The 24,874-nt window shown below is 57.1% G+C and overlaps 1 protein-coding gene across 2 annotated transcripts; it reads right to left on the bottom strand.

The window, feature by feature from the left end:
- Positions 1 to 1,330: 1,330 nt before the first annotated feature.
- On the bottom strand, positions 1,331 to 24,353 carry PFKFB3 (6-phosphofructo-2-kinase/fructose-2,6-biphosphatase 3). Of its 2 annotated transcripts, XM_065872010.1 has the most exons (16): positions 24,245 to 24,353; positions 17,203 to 17,328; positions 16,124 to 16,220; positions 15,474 to 15,540; positions 14,931 to 15,005; positions 14,484 to 14,540; positions 12,194 to 12,318; positions 11,501 to 11,708; positions 10,943 to 11,089; positions 10,715 to 10,819; positions 9,241 to 9,370; positions 8,541 to 8,603; positions 8,362 to 8,426; positions 6,416 to 6,589; positions 4,909 to 4,931; positions 2,791 to 2,833 (listed from the first exon to the last, which is right to left on the bottom strand). In XM_065872010.1, exons 1-16 carry the CDS (start codon positions 24,318 to 24,320, stop codon positions 2,791 to 2,793), a joined length of 1,581 nt encoding a protein of 526 aa, XP_065728082.1. In that variant the 5' UTR covers positions 24,321 to 24,353. The 2 variants fall into 2 exon arrangements, with proteins under 2 accessions (XP_065728083.1, XP_065728082.1); XM_065872011.1 differs by lacking the exons at positions 2,791 to 2,833; positions 4,909 to 4,931 and adding an exon at positions 1,331 to 1,378.
- Between the last annotated feature and the right edge of the window lie 521 nt (positions 24,354 to 24,874).

Raw genomic sequence — 24,874 nt, 5'->3', positions numbered from 1 at the left:
GGGGTAAAGATGTGGGACCCCAAAGCAGAAGGCAGGAAGGGAAGGGAAGGTGACCTTTGGCACTGGCTTTCAGAAATCCTGAAAAGGGTCATTTGGACAAAGTCTACTGCGGAGTCCCAATCCATCCTCCTGGGCCTCGACACCCCCCCTCCCCCAGTCCTCGGAGGCCTCAGAGGAAAACCCGCAGGCGGAAACTACAGGTGTTTAGAACCACGTGTTCACAAGCCCTGCCTTGAACCACGCCCCCAAAATGCCACAGGTGCCATGAAGGCAAACGAGGACATTCTCTCCTCCAGAATCTCCCAAGGCACCCAGCTCCATGCTGGGCACACAGGAGACGCCTGACACAAGCGTAGGGAACGGAGCTGAATCCTGCCAGGAGACAGTGGATAGCCAGGCTCTCGGAGGAAGTGGCCGCGAGCGAGGCCTGGCTTGGGCCACTGGCCCCACCGGGGAAACACAGGAGGTGATGAAGGCCCCAAAGGAGGAGGCCAGGCCCTCGTTCCCCGGCCGTTTTACGGGGTGAGGGGCCCCTCCCCTCCCCACAGGCTGCCCAACTCCCACATACTTTCAGAGCTCCAACCCCAAGGGCGCAAAATGCAAACATCTAAGTTCCTGAAGGTGTGACTTTCAGGTCAAACTCTCTGCCATAAAAAAAGTGCACGAGCCAGCAGTCCCGGGAGAGCCGTGTCCCAGGCGCCTCGAATCCAGGCAGGAGCCTTCCCTGGGAGGCGAGGCCCCGGTGCTCTTTCGGCAACGTATTTCCTCCTGCCTCCGCAGCTAGACGGTCCCACACCATCTTCAGAGACAGGACACACACCCGGGAGGGTGAGCGACGCGCGGAGGGTCGCTGCCTGGCTGACCAGCAGGTCCAGCTCCGGGCTCTCCCGGCCGACCCCAACCTAGCACGGGCGGAGGGCTCCCTGCAGGAGGCAACGTCCAGGCCGAGAGGCACCAAGAGCCTTCTGAAAGTCTTCAGTGTCCCTTAACCTTCAGCAGCTGAGATCCAGGCCCCCTTTAAGGTTAGGACTCGGGGCAGTGTCATCTCCCCAGCAGGGAAGGTCCAGAAACGAGACGAACAAGCCCACGGGGAGGCGCCGCCGTCCCGCCTCCACTGCACATCGTCCTTCCCGGGCCTCAAGGGGTCCGCGGGGCGCGTGGCCCGAAGGCCAGGGGAGCACAGGCAGGCGGGGGCCCGGTCCTCCTGGAGCAGCAGCCCCTCCTCCACGCCGCCCTCCGGGAGATGTCCTCGGGATCGCTGGCCTTGGGCAGACAGAAGGGCAGGAGCAAAGCTGCGGGAGCGAAATGGCGGGGCGCCGGCGGGGCTGCGTCAGTGCGTCCTGGAGGCCTCCGCGCCGCTCGGGGAGCCTTTCATGTTCTGCTTTTGGGAGAAAAGACGGGGAAGCCGGTTACCATTCCTGTTGACTAGGGTTCTAAAGCAAAGACAAAAGCCATGCAGTTGAGACGTGCCCCCCTCTCCCCAACAAAGAACACGGCTCTGAAGAGCGTCATTACCAAACAGTGGCCCAGGAACGTGGTGGAGGCTAAGCCCGGGGGTCCCAGGGGAGAAGGGCCAGGAGGGCCCCTGACGTCTGCCTGAAGGAGGCAGGGAGGGGAGGGCAGGCAGCTCCTGTGGGTCACAGCTGTCCTGGGGAGCACTGGGTGCCAGCACCTAGGCACCCCCCACCCCCGCCGCCCCCGGCTCACGACGCTTTAGAGCCCAAGGCTACCCTTGCCCCAACCCGGGAAACTCTTGCTGGCTTCGCTGTCAGGCAGAGGAAGGAGTGGGGGGGGGGGGGGTTAAATCTGGAGAAGCACCAGGACTCTCCCCCCAGCAGGGTATACCACAGATCTAGGGACCTGGATTCCTGGAACACAGCTCAGATGCTGGAACTCAAGCAAGGGAGCCGTGCAGAGAAGGCATGTGTCAGTAAAGCTCTCACCCCGTTCTAATAAAAGCAATCCTACCCAGAAGCCCCACCCCAAAGATGCTGGCCAGTACCAAAACCCCCTTAAAAAATATTTTTCAATCAGCTGGGAACAGACGATGGCTGCCACCACACAGCAGCAGTCTCGACCTACTCTCCCTACTAAGCCACCCTGCAGGAGAGGGAAGCAGAATCTTTAAGAGTGTTCTCTTGCATCCTGAGTGTCTCCACCAAGACTGTCTCAAAGGGGTGGCAGGGAGAGTGGAACCCAGGCAGACAGAAATGTAAGCATCACCAAGGCTCACTCCCCTCCCTCGTGAACCGGGGGGCTGAGGTGGAGAGTCTCTACAAAGGACCATCGCAAGGCTGGCAGCACGGAAGCCAGTGCCTGATCTGAGCCCGCTCTCAGCCGGACTCAGGAGCCCAGGTGACTGACCCTCCGACCACGAGTGCATCAGACAGCCCCTGTGAGCGGGGTGTCTCCTGGGGAGGCCCCCAGCCTCGCAGCCAGAGAGGACCCAGTCAACTTGTGGGGTCAGAGATGGAAGTGCTGGCTCCCACCCACCCTGGGACACCTCATGCCCAAGGTTGGAGCACCCACGAACGATGGCAATGCAATGATGACACGGGGGACCACAGGCACAGGCCACGTCATTCGCTCATGGTGCCCCTGGCTCTGGACACATGGAGGATCTCAAGACAATGGGGCACACAAGTTCTGGGGCACAGGGTGTATGAGTCACAGACTTCACAATGGCCAGTCTTCACGCAGACTGAGACGCCCCAGGGGCTGAGATGCCATGACCCAGAGAGACGTGGAGGGGACAGGAGGGCATGCACGGAGCCATTTACCTTTCCAAGGTTAGTAAGGAGAAAACTTTGAGAAAATATGACAGACAGTTCGTCTTTCAAGCATAGTGAGGGGGGGGGGGAGGAAGAAACATGTTGGGAAAGAAAAACAAAACAAGACATCTTTAGTAGGATTCTCTTCTTAGCGTGCATTTGAAATTTAAAAGTCAAGGATGCATCGTGAGGGCCAGATGGTCCGTTGGTCCCGAGCCCTAGTGCAGCCCGTGGAGAGTGGACTGCAGGGCGGGCGCTGAGTCCCACCTGGCCGTCGTGCCTGTTTTACCAGAGCACCACCATCACCGGCATCCTCGGGCCACAACCCTAAGACTCCCAGGGGCACCCCACTCCCTAGTCCCTAGGCGCTCCTGCTGCCCAAGAGGAGAAATCCCCCTGGCCCGTGCAGGAGGGCACACAGACCAGAGAGCCCTGGATGTAACCACCGAAGCACAGGGCATCACATCTCCCACGGGGACAGCTAGTGTGCACCAGGCCCTGACCACACGTCAGGTATCTTGCTAAGTGCTACATCCATATCCTCATCATCAAAACACCTGGACGCTGGGACACCTGGGTGGATGCAGGTGTGATGGGTCCAGAGAACACATTTTTGCTGAACTGAAGGGATTTTGGCTACAGGCATCATGAGCCTTAGAGATGGCCAAGTTCAACCTTAGAGGATTGGGGGATGTGCCTGAATGGCCCCCTCCCAGCAAGAAGATTTCTCTCCTGGCAGCATCAGGCCATGGGTCAGAAGGAACAGGATACACACAGATGCAAAACCATAAGGTTCCAAACCCAAAGGCTAGTTTTCACACAAGGAGAACTCTTGATCCCAGGGCATCCTGGGTGCAACGCCTGGTGTCAAGGCGGTAACGGACGTGGGACTGTTACTCTTAAAGACTGAACTCAACGGGCAGGCCCGCCATTAAATAAACACATCTCAGCCACGGGAAGCAGCTGCAGGGGAGAGGCTGCAAGAAAGAGAAGGGAAATTGAACAGCTTGGGGCCACGCCCCACAGGCTGCAATCGTCAGGTGCCCAGGATAGGCAGGTGAACGGGACCCTGGATGTTCTGGAAACCAGCAGAGAGAAAACAGCCAGCCTTTGGGACTGGGAGACCCATTCAAGGGCTAGTTCTGCTACAAACCAGCTGGGTGACCGTGGGCGAGAGACTCACCCTCATCTGGGCAACAGGGACAGGAGCTGCCTTGCGACCTCCTGGGGTTATATTTTAAGGACCAAAGACTCGGGATGTGTATAAGCCGTAAAGTGATGAAATATATTTCTCAACAGGTGGTACCACCTAGTCCAAGCACGATGCCCAACAGCTCCTATTTTCCAAGAATAAGTCACGTTTCTGCGCGAATTAGTCCAGGTAGCCTAACCAGCGAAAGGGACGCAGGGTGGGTGTGACTCGTGGCGTTGGGGATGATATTTCAGGGTGTCTCTTATTAAAACTCTGCAACATAAAGGCCTCAGTGGGGCTGGGGCCACCGGAGCAGAGAAAGCGCTGGATTATCCAGCAGCCGCTAACACTGAACTCTCTGCAGAGAAAAAGCTGTACCCCATCCTGAACGTGACCGTAAATGTCGAGCAGGTTGTGATACAGGACACCCCGATGCAGAATGATGGCTCCCAAACAGACCTCTCCAGAGCCTGGGGGTCCCGGAGCCCCTGAAGGTGGGGGTCCTTGCCAGGACAGGAGGCAGAGGCTTGGGTCCTCCACTCTGTTTTGCAGGTTAGGCTCTGGGTGAACTTTCCAGGGCTCTCCCGGGAGAGGCCCGGAACTTCAAAGACAACGTCAGAAGGCACGAACCCAGCTCCCGCCAAAATCTGACTCTGAGAGGGAAAAAGTAGATAGACATCCAGCCACCAAGCACTGCAAATACTAAGAATCGCCCCGGCCCCGCGGTGGCCGCGGCAGCAGGGGGATGCACCAGAAACCCGGCGACTTCCTGTATCCTTTTCTGAAAGTCCACGAATCCCTTATTCTTCCTCCCATCCCATCTTCCTCCTTCAGATTTCACAGAAACTGGCATTACCCTCAACACTTTTAACAGGTAGGAGGCCAAACTGGCAAGCAAGGAGAAAGAGATGCAAAAAGCAAAAGTATTCAGAGAAAAATACTTACAAACAGGCTTTCCCTAGCAAAGGCTGCAGAGAGAAAAGGTGGGAGAGAGAGTCAGTTGAGGGACAGGGTGAGGGCCCAGGTCATCGGGGACCAGGCAGCCTCCGCGGGGACAGAGCCCTGGACCCTCCCGGCCTGGCCAGCCAGTGGCCCTGCACACTGCCCAACCCCCGCCCGGCCAGTCCCCACGGCGTCTGTGACTGCGGCCTCTAACCTTCCAACTATGACCCCACCGTTTACACCAACGCAGGATATCACTGACACACCACTTCAGTTCTCAGTTTTCATAAAAAGCACCTCTGACGTTAGACCTGAAAGGAGCACTAATTAGACATCTCCCAGCCAGTCTACCTCCCTCATTTTAAAAAACAGGGAGACTGAAGGCCCGGGGAGGTGACGGAACCTGACAGTAAAACCCCAGAGCCGGCGCCAGGAGCAGACACCACCATGTCAGAGTCTCAGCACGGTCACCCCATTGATCAGCCCTCGGCAGTAGCTGCTGCTCCCCCATTCCACAGATGCGAAAACTGAGGCCTGAAGAGGTACGATGGCCTGCTGGGGCTGCACAACATCCCCCCCCCCACACACACACACAACACATTTTCAGACAACACACGGTTTAAATGCGTTTTGGGGGGAAACGCAGGAAGAGCCTGTGGGCCTTCAGCACCCAGCTCATTAACAAATCCAATTCGAACCTGAGCCTGTGATTTCTGTGTCAGAGGCCAGGCGTGGCGGGTTGGAGGTGGGGGAGACCACTGGGTGGGACCCAAATTTGTGCCCAGGGATTTCTACGTCTCACATCCTGGCCAGGATTCTCGGGTGTTGTTGAGGAAGAGGGTGGTTTTCTGAAAAAAAATCTTAATGCCCAGTAGCCAGTATCTTTTAGCCTTTCACCATCACAGCGAATGAAATAACCTAAGAATGAAATCTAATTGGTTTTCTGCTTTGGGGTTTTTTACTACGTTATAGGAGAAAGTGGCTAGTTCCAGGTCCTCCGGCCCGGGTTCTAGCCCGGCCATGCTGGCTCCGTACACGCTCCCAGGGCCCCATCTGACGAGAGCTTTTCTCTAACGGGGAACGATGGCAAGGGAGCAAGTGAGGAAGAATACTCAGCGTGGGGACAGAAGAGACGTCCCCGGGACACACAGATGCCAACAGCCCAGAGCTGGATGGAGACTCCTGAACTGGGGGTTGCCTTCAACTTTTAGAAGAAACTCTTCACCAATGTGAATGGATCGCAGACACTCAGCCATTTCTTTGCTCTGCCTGGTTCCGCCCGGGGAACACCACCTCCCCAGAATGGGCGTATGCACGCACAGCCAAGGTCTCAAGGACGGATCCGGGGGTCCCACACTCAGAGCGGCATCCGTGTCCTCTTCCCGCACACCCCCAAGCGGGCCTGGGTCTGAGGCCGCCACCGCCCCACCGGGCACACTCCTCCCCAGCAGGCATGCTCTCCCCACCCTGCACGAGACTCGACTCAGGAAGGAGAAGGGGGTGAACGCACTTGTCCGGGCAGCTGCGTGGGCACCTCCGGGGGCAGGCAGGTGGGCAGGGCAGCGGAGGCAGAGGCCATATGCTCCTCAAAGCTGTTGATGCGAGGCTTTTTGGCGGGCTCGGGGCTGGCTAGTGGGGTGACACTATTGCGTCTCATGAGCGGGTTAGGTCCCTTCTTTGCATCCTAAGCGAGACAAAGACAAAAGAGAGAAGGCGACAGTTACGAGGAAAAGGAAGTCAATAAGCCAAAACAAAAAATCCAAAACCAAACCAAACACATTTCCCTGCTTCCGGATTTCACTGAGACCACAAGCCCGACCACGGTGAACGGCCCTGGACCGAGGGCCCGCTGGCTCGTCCCGTGTCTAGCGCTCGGCAAGAACAAGGGATGATCTCTCCTCCCGAACCCCCTACCCGATCATTCCAAGACACCCACTCAGACAGACACGATGTTCGCAAAGCAGGCGAGGGAGGACGAGCAGGACGGTTCTGCACAGACAGCGACGCAGTTACAGCAGGGAAGAGATCAGAAGAAGGACCTTGCTGCCAGCCTCCAAAAACACAGAGGCAGGGGTCCTGGGCGTGAGGCTTGGGCGACCGCTGGGGGCGGCAGGAGGGGCGGGGGGCGAGCAGGTGTGGTGCTGGACCCCCTCCCACTGACCTCAAGCCAGGATCTTCACAGCTCCTGTTGCCAGCGAGAACACCCAGCTTAGGACAGGAAACGCAAGCCTCCCCCAGCCAGGAGACCAAAGACGCAGGAAACCGCGAGGGCCCAACACCAGCCTTCCGACAAAGTGACAACTCCAGTGGAGTGGGGACCTCTGAAGTCCCCCAGGACCTGTCACTCTGTAGCTCGTGGCCCAGGAGCCTGAGCTGGGGTCTGTCTCCAGCAAGCCCCTGCCTGCCCTGCTCTGAACAAGTGAAGTGTTCAGGGGCCACCAGAGCCCAGTTCGGGCCCAACCCCAAGAACCCGGCTGCTGGCAGTCCAGCGGGGAGGCTGCTACTCCTGGAAGGAGGGCAAACGCGCATCCTGCCACCCCGGCTCAGGAGGTGCCATCACAGCCAAGGGAAGCCGTCCGCCTTCGCTTCGGTCAACCAGCCAGGCAACTGCCATGGGAGCTGGGATTTTAATGCCAAAATCCTCTGGCCAAGCTCCCTCGGAACAGGGACAAGAACATCACACTCGGTGTAAAAGAAAGGGTCGGACTGATGCTGGCAGAGAGCTGGAGTTTGACAGTCGGTATAGAGTAAATTCAAACTTTCTTTCACAATGTACGCCTGGGCAGAACCCTGCACTGCCCTTGGGAGGCCCAGCCAGGCTGACCACCGAATTCCAGACCCCACCCTAGAGGGGGGGTCAGGTGCGGCCAGGCATTGGGGTCTCCTGGAAAATCATTCCACCCGCCACTGCTCCCATGGCTAACTCCCGAATCACAGCTGTGTTTCCCAGTCCCACCCCTTCTTCACTCTTATCGTCTTCGTGGGAATCCGGGACCTGAGTACACGCAGATGACTGAGGGGATCTGTGAGTTCCGTGACTCTGGAACCTGCAATCGTTTAGCTGCCCCGGAGGAAAAGGTAACAGTAACTGGGCTACGGTTACGTTTAAAAGAGCAAGAATGTCTTCCTCCTCAACACCCGCTTCTCGGGTCAAGTGGTGGGGGAAGAAGCATGGCAAGAAAGAAAAGGAAGACGATGCCGAGAAGCTACCACACGGGCAGGTAGGAGTACGCGGATGCTGAGGAAAGGGAGGGCCGTCACGAAGGCCACTGTTCCAAACGAGACAGAATCCACCGACGGACACAGCCAGCCTTTACAAGCAAGCCGCCGGGGGTGTGGGGGGGCGTCCCAAGTGCTGGCGCCCACTGGTGCCGCCGCTTGGCAGCATCTTTCCCAGAAGGAGGACAGGGCAGGAGTGTGCGGGGGTGGGGTGGGGGGCAGCGAGCTCGCACTCACCTCTGACCTCTCCCGATGTGTGCTCACGGACTCCACGTTCAGGTAGATGGATTCTACTCGGCAGCCTGGGCGAGGGCAGGGAAGAGGTTGGCTACCGGTTAGAGGGGCCCCGCGCTCACAGCCTCACCGCCACCCCACCAGGGAGACGGGTCTCGGAGGGGCTGCGTCACCACACTCACCGTAAGCGACAGGCGTCAGCTTCAGGACAGCGTGAAGGGGGCATTTCAGGTAGGGCATCTCCTCTGAGAAGGAGAGAAGGGCCCACGGTGAGACTGGAGACTTGACGGGGGACATTCCCAGGCCTCAGCGAGAGCTTCTGCCACGTGGGGACCACCTGCAGAGGCCTCACTGGGCAGGGTGTCCCCCCCGCCCCCGCAACTCCCGCAACCCGGCCGCCGGCCTGCTGTGCTCGAGGCAGGCGGCCCTACGAAGAACAGAACCGAAGCAAACCCAAACCCTCGCACAATGAGCCGGAGTAAAAGAGTCAATTTCCCAAACAATTTAGGTGTCAGGATCCACATTTAAGTGTTAAGAGTGACGTCAGAGTTTTCTGGGCTGTTAACTCCTTAGAGGTGGGCTGCCTCTTCCCCACCCGACCCACAGCCCCTGAGATGTGGGGACACAGGGCTTCCGGGAGGCTGGCTCTCGAAGCCATTAAGCCCACCCAGCATCAAACTGCTTGAGTGTCTTCCAAGGGCTGCAAGGAAGCGCTAGGCGGGGGGAGGGGGAGGGGGAGGGGACGCAGCCCTTCCTCACCCCTGGCAGCAGGCTACCCCAGCTCTAAGGCCAGTTTCCTTTCCCTCTCTCCTCTGGGGGGGCTGTGACTGGCTCCCCACACCCCTGACCTCCCGGGAGAGGATGCATCGGAGGACCAGGCACCTGCGCTCTTGTCCAGGAAGTAGGCCAGGAGGCAGCGCAGGACGGCCTGGTGGCAGATGACCAGCACGTTCTCCTGCCGCTCCAGCTCCATGATCACCGGCTCCAGGCGCTGGACCAGGTCCTGGTAGGACTGCAAGGCAGAGGGACGGGGCACCGAGTTGGAGCAGAAGCCCGGCATCCGCGGCCACACCTCTCCCACTTACAAACCAGAGACCACACGATGGATCCTCCATCAACCTCCCCCGCTTCCGCCACCATCAGTGTGCTGCATTCCTCCCGGGCACTGGGGGACCCACCCCAACTGCCCTCTCCCTCTCACTGCTCCTTCCTGACCCTCACCCTCCACCAGGAAAGTGAGGGAACGGGACCCTGACACACACTACAGCGCATAACAGCCCTGAACACGTTATACAGAGTGAAAGACCACAGGGGGTACGATTCCACTGACGTGAAACGTCCAGAACAGGGAACTCCAGAGGCAGAACGCAGACTCACAGTTGTCGGGAGCTGGGGAGGAGGAACTGGGACTGACCGCTAAAAGGCTGTGGTTTATTTATGGAGCGATGGAATGTTCTAGAATTAGTGGTGATAGCTGCACGATATTGTGAAATATAAGATAAACCACTGACCTGTACACTTTGGTTAAAATGGTGACTTTTATATGATGTGAATTTTATCTCAATAAAAGAAAATTGAAAAAGAAGGGGTAGGCCTGTACCTTCAAGACCACCGAGGTTCCCTCCACCCCTAGTCCCCTCTCTCAGTAAGCAGGTCCTGGGGAACAAGGGCCTGGGAGGGACCAGGGACAGCGTCCTGGGCTCCAGGGAACTGACACGCTGAGCGGAAGGAAGCACCACAGATGGAAAGCACCCCCGCTGGGTGTCACCAGGCCCAGCCTGCGGAGACCCCAGAGCACCGCCTACAGCTGGACTCTCCATTCAGTGATGCAGGCAGCTGCTCGCTCAGCCCGAGGGGGCTACACAGCCTAAGGGTCCCTCCACCAGCATCGATGGAGTCAGTACAAGTGACTTGCTGACGTGTCTGCCATGTCGCCCACAGTCAAGGGGGCCCTTGTGTCCAGTGAGTCACCATCCAGGACTGTTTTTCTTTCCTGAATTATCATGTACGTCATTAGAGAAAGACATCTGTCCCTGCTGCTTGTGGGAAACACAACTGTGCTTCTCTGGGAGCTGTTTACAAGGTCCAACTCGGGAAGATTCGATTCAAAGGCAGACGGGCCAGGGCGAGCATCGGTACAGGGTAGCGGCGTGGACGCAGGGGACCTTCCTCCCCGGAGTCACCAGTAACGGGTCCCTCCGGGTCCCTAGCAGACCCCTCCACAGGCTCGCCAGACACAGTAGCCTCAGAAGGACCAGCTCAGCTCCTTGCCCACAGCACCCTGGTCACCTGCCCATCACTTGCCCAGCGCACACAGGCCCGAGCCAGAGACGCAGAGGGAGTGGGCGGCACGCACCTCCCCGGTGGGGTAGCGGTAGTAGTACTTGTCCTGCTCGCGCAGTGCGTACTCCTCGGGGTAGGTGTCTTTGATCTCCTCGTAGGTCATCTCCTCACAGACACCCTGGCGGGAACACCCAGAGGTCACTGGAGGGAATACCCGCCACGGCCGCCCCGACCTGGCCAGCGCAGCCCCTGCAGGTGGGAAGCGCTCAGGACTCCCAGCGGCTCCCGGCCCCGGACTCACGGCGTCAATCTCGTTGAGCGCCTTCCACTGCTCGTAGGGGAGCTGCAGGGCCTCTGCCGTCTGGATGGTGCTCTTCAGCTGGCTGGTCCACACCTTGAGGTCCTTCAGGTTCTGCTCCTCCACAAACTTGCTCAGGGCATTGGCGAACTGGGGGGAGGGGGGAAGACGGCGGACGGGATGAGGGGCTCACGCCGGACCGTCAGCTCTGCCCCTCCCTCCCAGAGAAACAGTGCAGGGCCCGTCCCCATGCACATCGGGGTCGGCCACACTGTCCTCACTGCTGGTGAGGGGGGCCTGGGAGCAGCCACTGCACACGTACCCCCTCCCCTCGGACACACACACACACCCCTCCCCACAGGCTCAAGAGACCCTCCACCCTCCCCAGACACATATACATACACACACAGACACACGTGCATATACCTACCCGGAGTAACACACACAGACATACATGCACATGTACACATGTACACACAGGGACACACACACGCAGAGACGCACACAGGGACGCACAGCCCCACCCCTCGGCTTCCTGCCCCATCCCCGCACTCCTCCTACCTTCCTGCCCCTGCTGGACAGGCCCGAGTCCCCGCCGATCTTGCCCTGGAGGTTGTGCTCGCTCTCCCCATGCCGGCACAGGTAGATGGTGCGGGGCTGCACGTGGATGTTCATCAGGTAGTACACGATGCGGCTCTGGATGTGGTCCTGGACCCTGTTCACCAGGAACCGCCGGCCCACGTCGATCACCTTGATCAGGGACAGGTCCCTGCACAGGAGGGCGACCAGCGCGTCAGAACACTGGACAGCACAGCCGGGGCAAAGCCCCGACGCCGCCCCAGCCCCACTGCTGAGACTCAGCCCCAACCGATCTGCAGTGTCAGCTCCTGGGGACACAGACGGAACCTCTCTTCTCTGAGAGTCAGGGGGTCTGAGTCTGTAATTCCCGCAGAGGAGTGAGCGCTGGAGAGGCTGGCTGGCCTCCCAGAGCATGGGGAAAGAAAAGCAAGAGGATGGAAGAGAAAGCAAGGGAAACATCGAAGGACAGGAGCAAGACGGGGCTCAAATATTCCCTTTCCACACTTGTACACAGTGTCTACAACACCGAATATGTCATCAAGAGTTTTTTTTTAAGATACTTAAAAAAACAGTTTATAAAAGTATCCAGGAGCAAATGCTTCGTGGGAACGTCAAGAACAATATTCAAAGCCCTGAAGTAGGTGGCGGCTCAGACGGTCACCTCTTAGGAATTACCTGTCACATTTATCGGGGTCGAGGGGCTGGTAGCTGGCTTCATAGCAATTAATTCTCTTCATGAAATCGTCCATAGCTTCTGCTGAGTTGCAGTCTTTGTAATCCGGGCTGGAGATTTTCACTTCCTGTGACACCACAAAGAGGCAGCTGATAAATCACGCTGGAAGGCTTTCTGCTTAGAATGAAGCAGGATTTGGGGCTCGCAAACGGGAAAAAGCACAGACGGGTTCAGAATGATGATGACCCTACCCAGCGTTTCAAGAGAAAAAAAAAAGAGATATGGCTGGACGCTGAGTCATAACCCCATGCTTCCACGGGGAGAGCACCCGGGGCAGACAGAGCCTCTCGGCCTGGAAGGGCGAACACAGGAAATCCACGCAGGTTCTAATGAGCCCCTCTGAATGGGCCCCGATTCGGGATCAATCCAGGAGCCAGGTCACCACCAGACAACCCGGCCTTCAATTCAGCTGAGTCCATAAGCACCTACAGCGTTCACCCCACCAAGCGGAGGTTGTCCGTAAGCAAAAGTGCACCGGGAGGTGCTGGCGGTGCCCTGGTCCCACGTGCCAGGCAGGATTCCTCCTCCACTGCCCAGAGCACGCACTTGTCACCGGTCCCCAATGGATGCTTCTCCGCCTGGACTGCGTGTCCTGTCCTCCTGCCCAAGGCTTGCTCTCATGGGACAGAGACGGAGGAGAAATGCCCTCGGGCCTGCCATCCCCTATAACTGACCAATAGGCCTGAGCAACCTGGCAGATTTCAGGGAAACTGCCAGGATGTGTTAATGCATGTGCTCTTTTCGTCCTCAACGACGACCACAACCATAAAAGAGAGGCAGGCACGCTGCAAACTCCGAGTTCAGCGGGGAGTTTCATGGGTGCACGGTTACGTTCCGGGAAGATGAAGAAGTTCTGGAGGTGGATGCTGGGGATGGCTTCCCAACAATGTGAATGTACTGAGTGTCACGGAGCTGAACACTTAAAAACGGCCCAAATGGTACCTTTTATATCATGTATATTTTAGCACAATTAAAAAAAACAATCTCAGTTCACAAACCCCTTTCTCCAGCACAGCCTTTGCATAAAAAGCACAACAGAAAGGCCTAAAAACTGCAAAGCTGCTTTGAGGCTTCATCAGAGAAAGAGATCTCTGAACACGGAGAGGGTCGGGGCAAACAGATCCACGGATTCACAGAGGATGAGACAGAGTTTCTGGCCAAAGCGAGTGTAGACGGCTCACTGGGGAAATACGATTTTGCAGTTGCCCTCTGCTTCCCTAGCAAGTGGAAACGGTAGAACCAAACCAAAGAAATACAGCAAAACCCTTTGTTTACAGCATGGCAACTTCCGTTTCCTCCTACTCTGAGCCTCTTCCTTTGGGGCCACTGAAACCAATCTGGACTGATTTTCTACCATTTCAATAGCTCTTCCTGAAATATGAACTCGTTTCTGAGAAATGCGTGTAAATATTCCCACTGCCTTGGAGAAAAGGCCCAACACCAAAAACTAACTAACTCCCAGCATCCCTTTAAAGGATGCGCACTTGTATGCGGCCAAACTCTAGCGCTCCCTGTAGAAGTGTCGGACCAGCTTTTCTTTACAGGTGACGTCTTACTCTGATGTATTTAAGCTGGAGAAGAAATTATCTACGATATAAGAAAGGGAACTGCGGTGAAGTCTTCATGGTAACCGTTTCCGTTTATGAGCTATTGCTATCAAACAAAATTTAAGAATTAATCAAACTAAACTGCCAATTACCCTCAATTGACCCAGGCAACTTCCCCTTGGTACAGGGAGAGGAGCAGGAAGATGGTTTAACCACCCACGTTCTTCCCAAATTTGGGAATTCTGCCTTCTGTCCGCTGAGTCCTATGTGCTTTTGTCAATACACAACCATTCTTACCTACCGGGGGCCTTTACAGCAAAAGAGACCAGCCTGCTACCTCCTTTCCCGTCCAGAGGGGTGAGGTGCTCTTTGCCCTAAGCAGCCCCATCACCCCCCAACTGCCAAGCTCCTGCCACCGACAGAAACTGTTCGAGGTTCCCCAATTTCTCTCTTAGGTCCCACAAGGACAGCTTTCTGCCAACCATCTGAAAGGACCTTGATAAAGCCAGTCCAAGTCACAGAATGTGCTTTTAAGTTAAATACCACTCTGTACTTCTGAGCCCCCGATCCCTCCTCAGACAAAATCAACAACCAGCTGGGAGAGCCAGCTCTTTCTCAGGGTGGCTTCTCTGGGCCGACCCAGTCCCTCACTTTTCTCAGATTAGCACACTACAAAGGGTCTTACCATGATGTTGGAGGCCACAACTGTAGGATCATCACACACAGACTCAATGAAAAACACCTGGGACGAAGCAAGACAGAAACGCTAAGAAACAACAAATGTGGTAACACAAAGGGCCAACTTTGGTATCACTGTGATGTCACTACCACACTGGAGCAGAAAGGACCCCACTCATAAATCCCCAAATACAGAAAAAGGAACCAGCCACTCAGTCCTGAGTCCTCTGCACCCGCCCCCAATAGAGGGATGCTCCCCCTCCCCCTCCCTAGTCGCTGTAACCCCTAAGAGCCCCCACCAGTCAGGCCCAGTCTGTAGGCAGCAAAACCCAGGCAGCGGGAGGGGAAGGCCCGAGCATGGAGCACAGGTGCTCCAGACACAGGAACCAGCCAATCCCTGCGGGGCTTCCCTTGCTCCTGCGCGCTCCGAGGCGAGACGAGAAATCAGGCTCACCTTGAAATCATTTTCTTTGGCAAAATGAAGGATCATGTGTCTCCTCTCTCTAGTAGTATTGGTGGCGTCGAAAACCTGGCAGGGAGAAAGAAGGGCAGTGAACAGAGCCCAGTTTGAGTTGAACAGTGTTTACCAAACCACCAGAGGTCAGGCCTGGCACTTCCTGGGGCTCCAGGAGAGACCTCACCCTCCCAGGCCCCCCACTGCCTCCTCCTGCAGTCAAGGATGGAAGGGGAGGGATGGGAATAGAACTTAAAGCCAAGGAACAACAGCCATACGCAGGGGAGGGAGCACAAGGAAGGGACACTGGCTCCCTCGGCTGCAGCCGCCCCAGGTCCAGCTGCCCGCGCCCCGCCCCCGAGTCCGCCGGACGATCACCTTCCTCCCGAGTCCCTGTGCTGCCCTTGCCCCCTGCTTCCCTCACAGCTCAGGCCAGACACCTGTCCCCACTGGAGGTGTCCCCACACAGCTCTGACTACATTCCCTCCCTCCCAGGGCAGCATCCCGCTGGGATCGGAGACAGGGCTTATACTCCAGGCTTACTGCAATTTGGCCCCCTTCCTTCGTCAGGTAACTCTTGACATCTCTCAAGGCAGCCAGCGCACACTGCCTGCAACACACAGAAAGAGCATGGGCGCGTCAGAGCCGGGCCATCGCAGGAGGACGCGCAGGCACCCCCAATTCACCCCAACGAGCAGGGTGACCTGTGATTCTACTTGCTAAACTGCTCAGGTAGGCGGGACCGTCTGCGAGGCCCGAGGCCCCCGACGGGAGCCCCGCACACACGGCTGCAGCACTTGGGACTCGGCCTCGTGCCGGCTGCACACTGAAGCTCCCCTGGGAGCTTTCAAAACACGGATGCCCAGGTCCTGCCCACAAATGCCCACTGTACCCATCTGGGCAGGGCTGTGCCCAGCTCCCGAGTGATCCTGAAGTGCAGACGTCACACTTCAGTTCCCTGGTCACTCTGAGCTGAGAAGAAAATCCTTTTCCCACGTAAACACATGATTTTCCAGGAAAATGAGTTAGTTCACTCCTAATGGGATGTTGTTGCCGGACAGCGGGATCAGTGGGGCTCCGAGGCCGAGAGGCTTATGCTGATACACAAGGAGGGGGACCAGCTGCCTCTCTCTCACCCAACCTGGTGCTACAGCGCGCCCGTCCCCCTCTGCCCACCGCAGCCGGGGCCTCACTTGCGGACTTTCATGGCCTCCTCATTGTCGGGGCGGAAGAAGTTGTAGGAGCTGTACTGCTTCACGGCCTCCCGGCGGTACTCGCCCACGTTGAACACTGGGTGGAAAAGAAAGGTCCCTTAGCTGACCACGCTGACCACCAGAAGGGCCTCCCATGGTCAGGATCGCTCTTTCCAGAAAAGAAAAGCAAGCCGGCACATGACTTGAATAAGATCCCGATAAGACCCGGAAACCAGACAGTGGGCTCTGCGTCCTGTGCCAGTATCGCTTGGCCTGGAAGGCTGCCCAGCTCCCCCAAACCCAGGACCTTGTTTCTCCAGGGTTGCCTCCCATGGCCCAGCCTGCAGGCCGGCCTCTCCAGGCTGGGGCTGGAGCCTGAGCCTGAGAGCAGATGGCAGCCGCAGGCCTAGTGAGAATCGGGGCCATGATGTTCGCCAGCGCACTGGGGGTGGAGAGAGTGAGGGCTCATACGCATGGCCGGGGCCACAGCAGCCATTCTGCAGATCAGCAGCCCGCACCCAGGGTGGGCGGTGGGTGCTGAGCCAGTGCTTAGCGTAGGATGCGCTGGGCACAGGGCGGGGTGGGCAGCAAATGTGAAAAGTTAGTCCCCGTGCTCAACACCCCCCGTGTAGGTGGGAAGACCGGCAAAGATTCGCAAAAATATAATCAATAGCACAGAGCACTTTATGACGGTCAGTGGAGGAGTGTCACAACTAAGGGCTTGGGGAACTTAAAGGAAAAGATCCACACAGACTGCGGTGGTCAGAGAAGCCTTCCTGGAGGAGGTGAGGGCTGAGCTGGGCAGGACGCAAGGCAGTGGGAACCAGACAGCAGCCAGTGAAAAGAGACCCTCCCCCTCCCGTACACAGCAGGGTGTGCATACAGGGTGGAGGGTGGCACAGCCGGAAAGGAAAGTGTGTCCCTCGACTACAGGGACAGCACCCTGTCAGATGGCCCTGCAAAGAGAGTCCCAGCAGCTGGAGAGGGAAAGGCCATTCTTTTTTTTTTGGGGGGGGTGGCCACGGCAAGCGGGAGGGTGCCCTCAGCCTGACAGCCCCGGCCTGGGGGCGCAGGCTCACCTTTCGTGGGGACGCCAATCCAGTTGAGGTAGCGGGTCAGCTTCTTGGAGATGTACGTCTTCCCCCGGGCTGGGAGGCCCACCATGACAATCACCGTTGGGGAGTTGGTGAGCTTCGGCCCACAGGCTGGGGAGAGCAACACAGAAAGGGCCATGAATAAAGCAGCCAGCGGGGCCCACAACAGGCTTTAAAGAATTCCACGAGGGACTTCCCTGGTAGTCCAGCATTTAAGACTCCGTGCTCCCAGCGCAGGGGGCATGGGTTCGATCCCTGGTCAGGGAGCTAAGATCCTGCAAGCCTCACAGTGCGGCAAAAAAAAAAAAAGAAAAAGAAAAGAAAAGAAAGGATTCCACGGAAACACAGCTTTCATTCCCACCTCAAAGCCCCTACATTTTACAATCCAGCGGGACTGGGCCCCTGGTGGCCAGAGCCCTTGGTCACACAGCTCCCTTTTGCTTTGAGGTCCACACGGCAGGGACCCCAAATTCCCAGCCAGACACCTGAGGGCCCAAAATCCAACCAGGAACAAATTACTAACTCCAGAGCAGAAAGCACCGCTGGGGTACACTGTATGGCTCACCAGTGATGATGAGGTTATCAGTAGGAGAGGTTGTTTCTGATGCAACACAACACGTAAATCGAGGCGGCAAGTAGGAGCCCTGGGGGGTGGGGCCCCAGCGGTGGCCAAATTACAGACAGAAGCCTATTGTCAATGTCCGCACCGCCATGCACGAAGTCTGCGTGGCCTTCCTAAAATAAGTAATTTTTAAAAGGCAATTTTCACAAGTAAGAGTTTATCAAATGCGAGTAGGTCAGGGACCCGGAGTCTGACTCCCACAAATTTATCTGTCCCTGAGACTCTCCTGCCCCTTCCTGCTCCCCGCTTCCACCAGGTCACATGGGCCCCGGCAGGGGCCCTAGAAACCCAGAGGGTCTTGCCTGACTTTGCTGAAAGTCAAAGGGGATTTGCAAAATCCCCTCCTGACTTTGATGCTGAACCACTGTCCCATGTTCCTCGGAATCTCAACAAAACAGCAGGGAGAGAGGTTTTCACTGGGTTTGAAGAAAGCAGCCCAAAGAACCCTGTTCTGGACATTTCAGATGCAGTGTTTCCTCGGCTGGCGTCTTGCCCCTGAGATGCTCCGGCATCCTGGTGACGAGAGTGTTCTCGAGCCTGGGGCTGCCCACGGGAGCCAGAGACCAGCCGCCTGCCCGCTCCCTGACCAGCAGACGGGAGGCAGGGAGGGCCGCCAGGCCACTGACAGCACAGGCTTGAGGAGATGCCTCCTCTTAAGCTGGACACCCCAACACAGTCCCATGATGCTGGGCCTGGGGGGCCAAACGGAGGTCACGTGCCCAAACACCGGCCATGCTGTTGCAGGGTCTGCTCCTGGACCTGCAGGCTGGGGCCACAGAGGCAGCAAGCACCGCACACAGGGGCTGTGTCTCCTTTCATGTTTCTAGACCATCGGTGACCTTCTCCACACAGAGCGAGGAGGAGAAGGAAAAAGGCCATCGGGAGGCCAGGAGACACGAGGGAGCCACAGAAACCCTTGGCTGGGATTCCCCAGCAGCCATCGGCCGGGAACAAACGGGTTCCTAGAAAACAGAGGCCATTTCCCTGCCCTGCGTGAGCACACGAGTGGGGCAAAGACGCACTGGTCGGCCATGTGTCACTCCGGCAACTGCAGGTGACACATGAGAAAGTGAAAGTGTCCTCGCTTGTGCCTGGAAACGATACTCATTCTGCTCACCCTTCCCCCAAGCCACCGGTTTTCCCCTGGTCTTATCTGATGTCCCCACATGCCACTGCTCTCAAGAGCATCCACACACAGAGACAGACGTGCACCAGGGTTTGATCCCTGGTCAGGAAGCTGGATCCCACGCGCGCACACACACACACTCTCAGCTGTGCACATACATGGAATACTTTTGTTGGACTCATGCCAAGGAAACAGAGACAGAGGCTGACTGATTTATCAAATCGGGGATTACTTCTATATCCACTAGTCGTATGCACAAATCTCTGGCAGTAGACACTTGGGGAGGAAAAAAAAAAACCCATAAAGACACGGCAGAGTACATCTCTGAAGCCAAAAATTCAAGCTGGATCTCAAACCCAAACAAACCATCCCTCCTTTGTCTGGCGAAGCAGAAACGATTCCTCTCTTCCTTTGGCTTCTTGCGTGAGATTCAGAGAGCTGCCAGAGGGATGGCCAAAGGTGCCTGCAGCTGCCCCTCCGCCCAGGGGTCCCCGAGACAGAAGGGAAACCACAAAACCCTGTGGCTAAACTCTTCTTCATCCCTGCCCCCTCTTTTTTTAAACTCACAACACATCTCAAAGTGCTTTCACGGTCCTATAATCCCCTCTGACTCTCAGTTTCTTCTTCTCTGCAGACCTTTTTAACCCTCCCACCTCTCATACCTTCCTCCCTGGAGCTCTGCCTTTTCGTCTTCCTCCCCAACAGCACAGAGATTTTCCAAAAAGTACTTGTGTGTAAGGGGATACGCAGAGGTTAGTGGGGTAAAGAAGCAATCGTCTGAAGCCCCTGGACAGAGGCTGCATTCGCAGGTTCCAATTCCAGCCCTGCTCCCTGACTGAGCTGCTAACCTCTCTGATCTATGTAACCCGCTGCCTCAAGCAGGCAGGACAGCTGTCCCGGCCCACGGCATGGACACCACAACGCAGGCTCAGAAAAGAAAAGAAACCAATGGAAGACACTTTGCCGCTGCTCCCATACCTCCTGCAAGCTTTCTTCTACTCAGAGGCGCTCCTAAATGTTAACCTCAAAGAGATGCCACATCACTCGTGCTCTTTCCCTACGAGTAGGTAAGTCATGTTTCAGTGCCGAGTTTCAGGGGAACTAATGGAAGACTTGACGGCCAAGCTGTAGCTGTAGACAGGGCCAGTACTCAGGATAGCCCCATGGAAGTTCCACGGCCGGGTGTCTACAGTAACCATGGCAACCTGCTCCCCTGCCGCTGCCCGGCAAGGGCTGTGACCCTGCGGTGATGCCACTGCCCAAGAAGGGCTCTCCGGGGAATGGGTCCGTGTGATTGGCCCTGGACTGTGCTCCGCTGGACACAAACCCTCTCCTGAGATCACACCAGCCCAGAGAGTCTGCTTGGTCCGTGTTAAGAATACACATCTAGGGACTTCCCTGGCGGTCCAGTTGTGGAGACTTCGCCTTCTGATGCAGGGCCTGTGGGTTTGATCCCTGGTCAGGAAGCTAAGATCCCACATGCCTCGTGGCCAAAAAACCAAAACATAAATCAGAAGCAATGTTGCAACAAATTCAATAAAGACTTTAAAAATGGTCCACATCAAAAAGAAAAAAATCTTAAAACAAAACAAAACAAAACATCTAAGTGAGCTTGCCCCAGGCAGGTGGGCTGAGGCTCTGCGGGGTAGAGAGACCCCAGCCCAGCAAAATCTCTTTTCAAAGCTCTCCTGGACTATGTGGTGGATGCCAAACTCACTCATTGCTTTGCACGCACATTTTAACTCGCGCCTAACCTTCGTGCAGCAAACGGTCCTCCCAACCCGACACGCTCTCCGGCAGACAGCGAGGGATGGGCATTTTAGTGACAACACAAGAGCATGGTGGCTGAGAGGGTCTAGAGCCAAGCAGAGTTCAAAGCCGGGCCCTGCCACTTCCTCGGGCCGTGGACAAGTTACTTGATCTCTCAGGGTCTCGGTTTTCCCTTTCTGTGAAATGCAGGGATGCTTCAGAAAGCTTCTCGGGAGGATTAATCACAAGATAATATGTGTAAGATACTTGCTACGTTGGCCTCCATCAGCCATTAAGGCTTCATCATCCCAGACACGAGGGAACTAGGACCCACAAGTGAAGGAGGTCCCCCTGCACAGGCAGTGAGGGACAGACCTGGAGCTCACCTCCGTCTTTCTCACTCGCAATCCTTCAGTCCCTCCTTCCTCAATCAGTGGTTCTCAACCAGTGGCTGAACCTAAGAAGCTTTTTAAAACCAGGATGCCCGGGCCCCACCTTCAGCAGTTCTCACGGGGTGTGGGGTACCAGCATGGATTTTTTTCCCCAAGTCTCCCCTAAATGATTTTAATGTGAAGTCAGGGCCAAGAATCACCTCTATAAATTATAGTGGCCACCCAAGGATAAGGTCAGGATTTCTCTGGAAGGTTTCCTTCCCTTCCTTCCCTCTTTAAGTTGGAAAACCATCAGTGGAGCTAAGCCCCTGCTGAGATGAAACCTTCTCTCAGCAGACAGTACACAACCTACTTTACAGAGATGAGGAAACTGGATTCTGAGTGGGGAAACGATAAGTAGGTCCAGACCTGTACACAGAACTCTCAGCTTTCTGTGAGGACAAACAGAAAGGATCGCCAGCTCTCACCAGTCGAGGATTTACTTCTTTGTACATTTAGCTGATTCACCAAGTCAGTAAGTCTCCCTGAGTTACGGTCTGCGCTTGAAGGAAGCTGCAGGTTTTGTAAGAAGCACTTACCACCATGAAGGTGTAGCAACGGGGCCCCTAACCGATGTGTTTCTGAGGTGGAAATACCACCAAACGAATCAATCTGGGGCTTTGTACTGTGCTTGTTTGACTGCTCTTTATACATCAGCAGTAGTGTTTCCGCTGCCCTCTTGTAGTTTTGACATCTCAGAGGAGGCTGCTGTACACCCCCAACTAGGACAGCACTTAGAAAGACGGGAACAGGTTCAGAAGGGAGAAAATCCACCCAGTGTTCCGAATGCCATGAAAGAAGGGGGGAGGGGCAGGGAATCTGGAACGACGCCAAGAAGGGATACCCTCTCTTCGCTATTGGATGAGAGACAAATGTGACTATATAAACGGTGACAGACAGTGCTGCTTAAAATAATGGCATGTAAGCAGTAAATATCCAGGGTACAGATATTTTCATAAGAAAAAAACATAACCCCACAGCCACACGCAGGGATTCCAGGAGTGGGCGGGGACAGGAGACTTAATCCATCAGCTTTAGCAAGCCCCCCCACCCCCAACCTCAAGCCGTGAATTGTTCCGACAGGGATTTTCAGGCAAATCTCTCATCTGCGTGTGAGACGTGCAGACTGATAGATTCTAATGGATGGGTCTGTGAAGCCTGGAGGAAAAGCATGGCTGCATACTTGTGTCTCTCGCAATCACGCGGCTGAGCGGACGCCAGCCAATCTCAGCACCCCGGCACCGGCTGGACCTCCCAGCTCTCACCCCACCGTGAACCCCAGGGAACGACTAAATGTGTGTGTGCATTTGTATGCGCATACATACAGGCGTTTAGAGAACCCACCCATATTTGTATGACCCATGACAGTTCACCGAGCACTCCATAAATATCTTTTATTCCAAAGTCAAAACGGCTGGGGCTGTTTCTGCTTCTCGCCATCTCCCTCAGGATTTCAGGCGGGGCATTCCTCACTACCAATATGTTTTACAGAAATAAAACCACACCGTGGTCAGCCTGTTCAGCGAGCTATGTAAGAGCATACCTGAAAGGCCGGTGGAACAAGACACCTGCAAGGCCCCCAGCCCTCGGCTACCTTGTAAAGAAGCCCAGCTGTCCTTCAGGCTTCTGGAGCCCGCTGGACCAGAGGGGTCAAGCTGGTGGAGGAGCACCCCCCCCCGCCCCCAGTGTGGGGAGCACCTGGCCAGGTCCCCATCAACAGGGCGACCTAGGAGCACCCAGGGCCAGCTCTCCCAACCTCCTGGGGCAGGTCCGGGGTTGGTGGGGGGCGGGGGGGGGGGGTGATTCACACCTGGGCAAAGCCTGGGGAGAGGAGCTGTCACCGTGGCCTTGGTGACCATCCCCTGAGAAACGTGGCAGCAGAGAAGGTCAGCAGGCCACCTAGTGCCCAGGCTCTGTGGATGCCTAAAAGCCAGCTGGAGGGTTTGCACTTGGAAGCCCACGTTTACCTCTCAGGCAACCTGACCTGACCTGGAGCAAAACACAGCTGTCTCAGCCTGGCCACCTGACAGGCTCCTGGGCAGGTTCCCTGGAGGAGGAGTGTCGCCTTCAAACCACCCGCACCACCCTTTTAAGAGGTGCTCTCTCCCTGGCTGGGGACGGAGCCCAAGGTAAACCTTCCCAAAGCATTTATGGGCCATGACAGACAGGGCGAGGAGGTGAACTGCCAGCAAACTCCAAGCTCAGTGAGTGTGTGTGCACGCGCGCGCACGTGGGAAACGTTGCCAACTGTGCAGTCACCCACCCGCAGACACCGCCCCCCCCAAACCTGCACAAAGACTTGGTTCCAGACAACTCTCTTGTAGGCCCCAGCACAGGAGCTAGAGGTGGGAGCGGGGAAAGGAAGAGAGGAGGGAGATAGACAGCAGTAAAGAGAGAGAAGACAGGTAAAAACCAGAACTAGAGAGAGGAGATTAGAAATGCATAGAAAGAAGGAGAGAAAAACAGAAGATATATAAAGAGAGAGAAACATATAGAAAGATGGAGTGAGAGGGAGTGGAAATACAGAGGTTGAGAGATAAATATATAGGAGGGAAAGGCGAGATGGAAAGAGGTAAAAAGGAGGGAGGAAAGGAGGGAGAGAGAGAGGAGGGGAGGTAGCGACGGACAGAGAAAGGGGGCTGAGACCCGCGGAGGCGCGGCGGGCGCCCAGGAGCGGGGGCCCGGGCCGGGGGACACGCAGACGTCCCTTCCCACGCCTCCCCGAAGCGGAGACCTTCTGTCGCGCTCCGCGCTTCCCGTCCCGTGCGCTCGCCGTTTCCGGGTCCCTCTGCGCTCCCGGCGCGAGCGGAGTGGAGCTCCGCGGAGACCGCGGGCCGGGCCACAGCGCCCCCGACGCCGGCCAGGGTAGGCGCAGCGCCCGCGCCGTCCCCGCCTCGCGCCGAGGCCGGCGGGGAGGAGCTGGGGGCGCCTGGGCCGGGCCTCGGGGACGGCGTGGAGGGCGGCGCCCGGCCCGCCCGAGCGCGCCGGAGGAGGGGAGCCGGCACAAAAGCGCCCGGCCGGCGCCCGCCACACAATGGCCTCGCTGTCCACACGGCGCGCCCTCCCCGGCAGCCCGGCCCCGCGCACGTCTGCACTCACATCTGGGCAACGAGGGGCGGTGGTCGACCGGGATCCAGATCTTCTGCACCCGGCTCTGAGTCAGCTCCAGGGGCATCTTCTCAGCCGAGACTCGGCGGCCCTCCGCCCCTTCTGAAGAATTCGGACTTGGGGAGGAGAGCGGTCTGGCGACCCCCCGAAACAAAGGGGGGAGGGGGTGCGTGCGTGAGAGCGCGGCTTTTTGGAAACGTGCTTTGTGCTAAATCACGGACGCTCGCCCGAGGCGTGAGGCTCTCAGAGAGGAGCGGGAGGGCTGGGGCTGCACCCGCAGCTCCCGCAGGGATGGACTCTTCCGCTCGGGAAGCCCCGGGATGCTCGGAGCGCCGTGACAGCCGCGGTCCCTGTGCTCTGGCTCGAGTGCGCCGCGGTCCACATCAACTCACCTCCTCTCTGGCTCTGCTGGGATGCCCAGCGCTCCTCCCGGGCTTTTAAGAATCCGGGCCGGCAGAGACGCACACGTCAGCCCCGGGGCGGGGACGCATTCCTCGTGTTCCATCCCCCTTTCACGTGGAAGGAGGGTGGCCCAGCCAGGAGACAGCCTGCTGGCGCCCCCTGCAGGCCGGCGACACCGGCGCGCCCGGCTACTGAGGTCCCCCGGATAACGCCCTAAAC

Source organism: Phocoena phocoena, chromosome 2 (genome assembly GCF_963924675.1).
Source record: "Phocoena phocoena chromosome 2, mPhoPho1.1, whole genome shotgun sequence".
Lineage (NCBI taxonomy): Eukaryota > Metazoa > Chordata > Mammalia > Artiodactyla > Phocoenidae > Phocoena > Phocoena phocoena.
This window is presented reverse-complemented; position numbering and strand designations above follow the sequence as displayed.

Bases quoted from the DNA above. Each gene is read 5' to 3' on its own strand.
- PFKFB3 (XM_065872010.1), bottom strand. From the start codon at position 24,320: ATGCCCCTGGAGCTGACTCAGAGCCGGGTGCAGAAGATCTGGATCCCG. The intron at 17,329-24,244 runs GTGAGTGCAGAC...TGCTCTCCCCAG, and splicing joins CCGCCCCTCGTTGCCCAGAT to CCTGTGGGCCGAAGCTCACC. The intron at 15,006-15,473 runs GTAAGCCTGGAG...TCTCCCTGCCAG, and splicing joins AGGAAGGGGGCCAAATTGCA to GTTTTCGACGCCACCAATAC.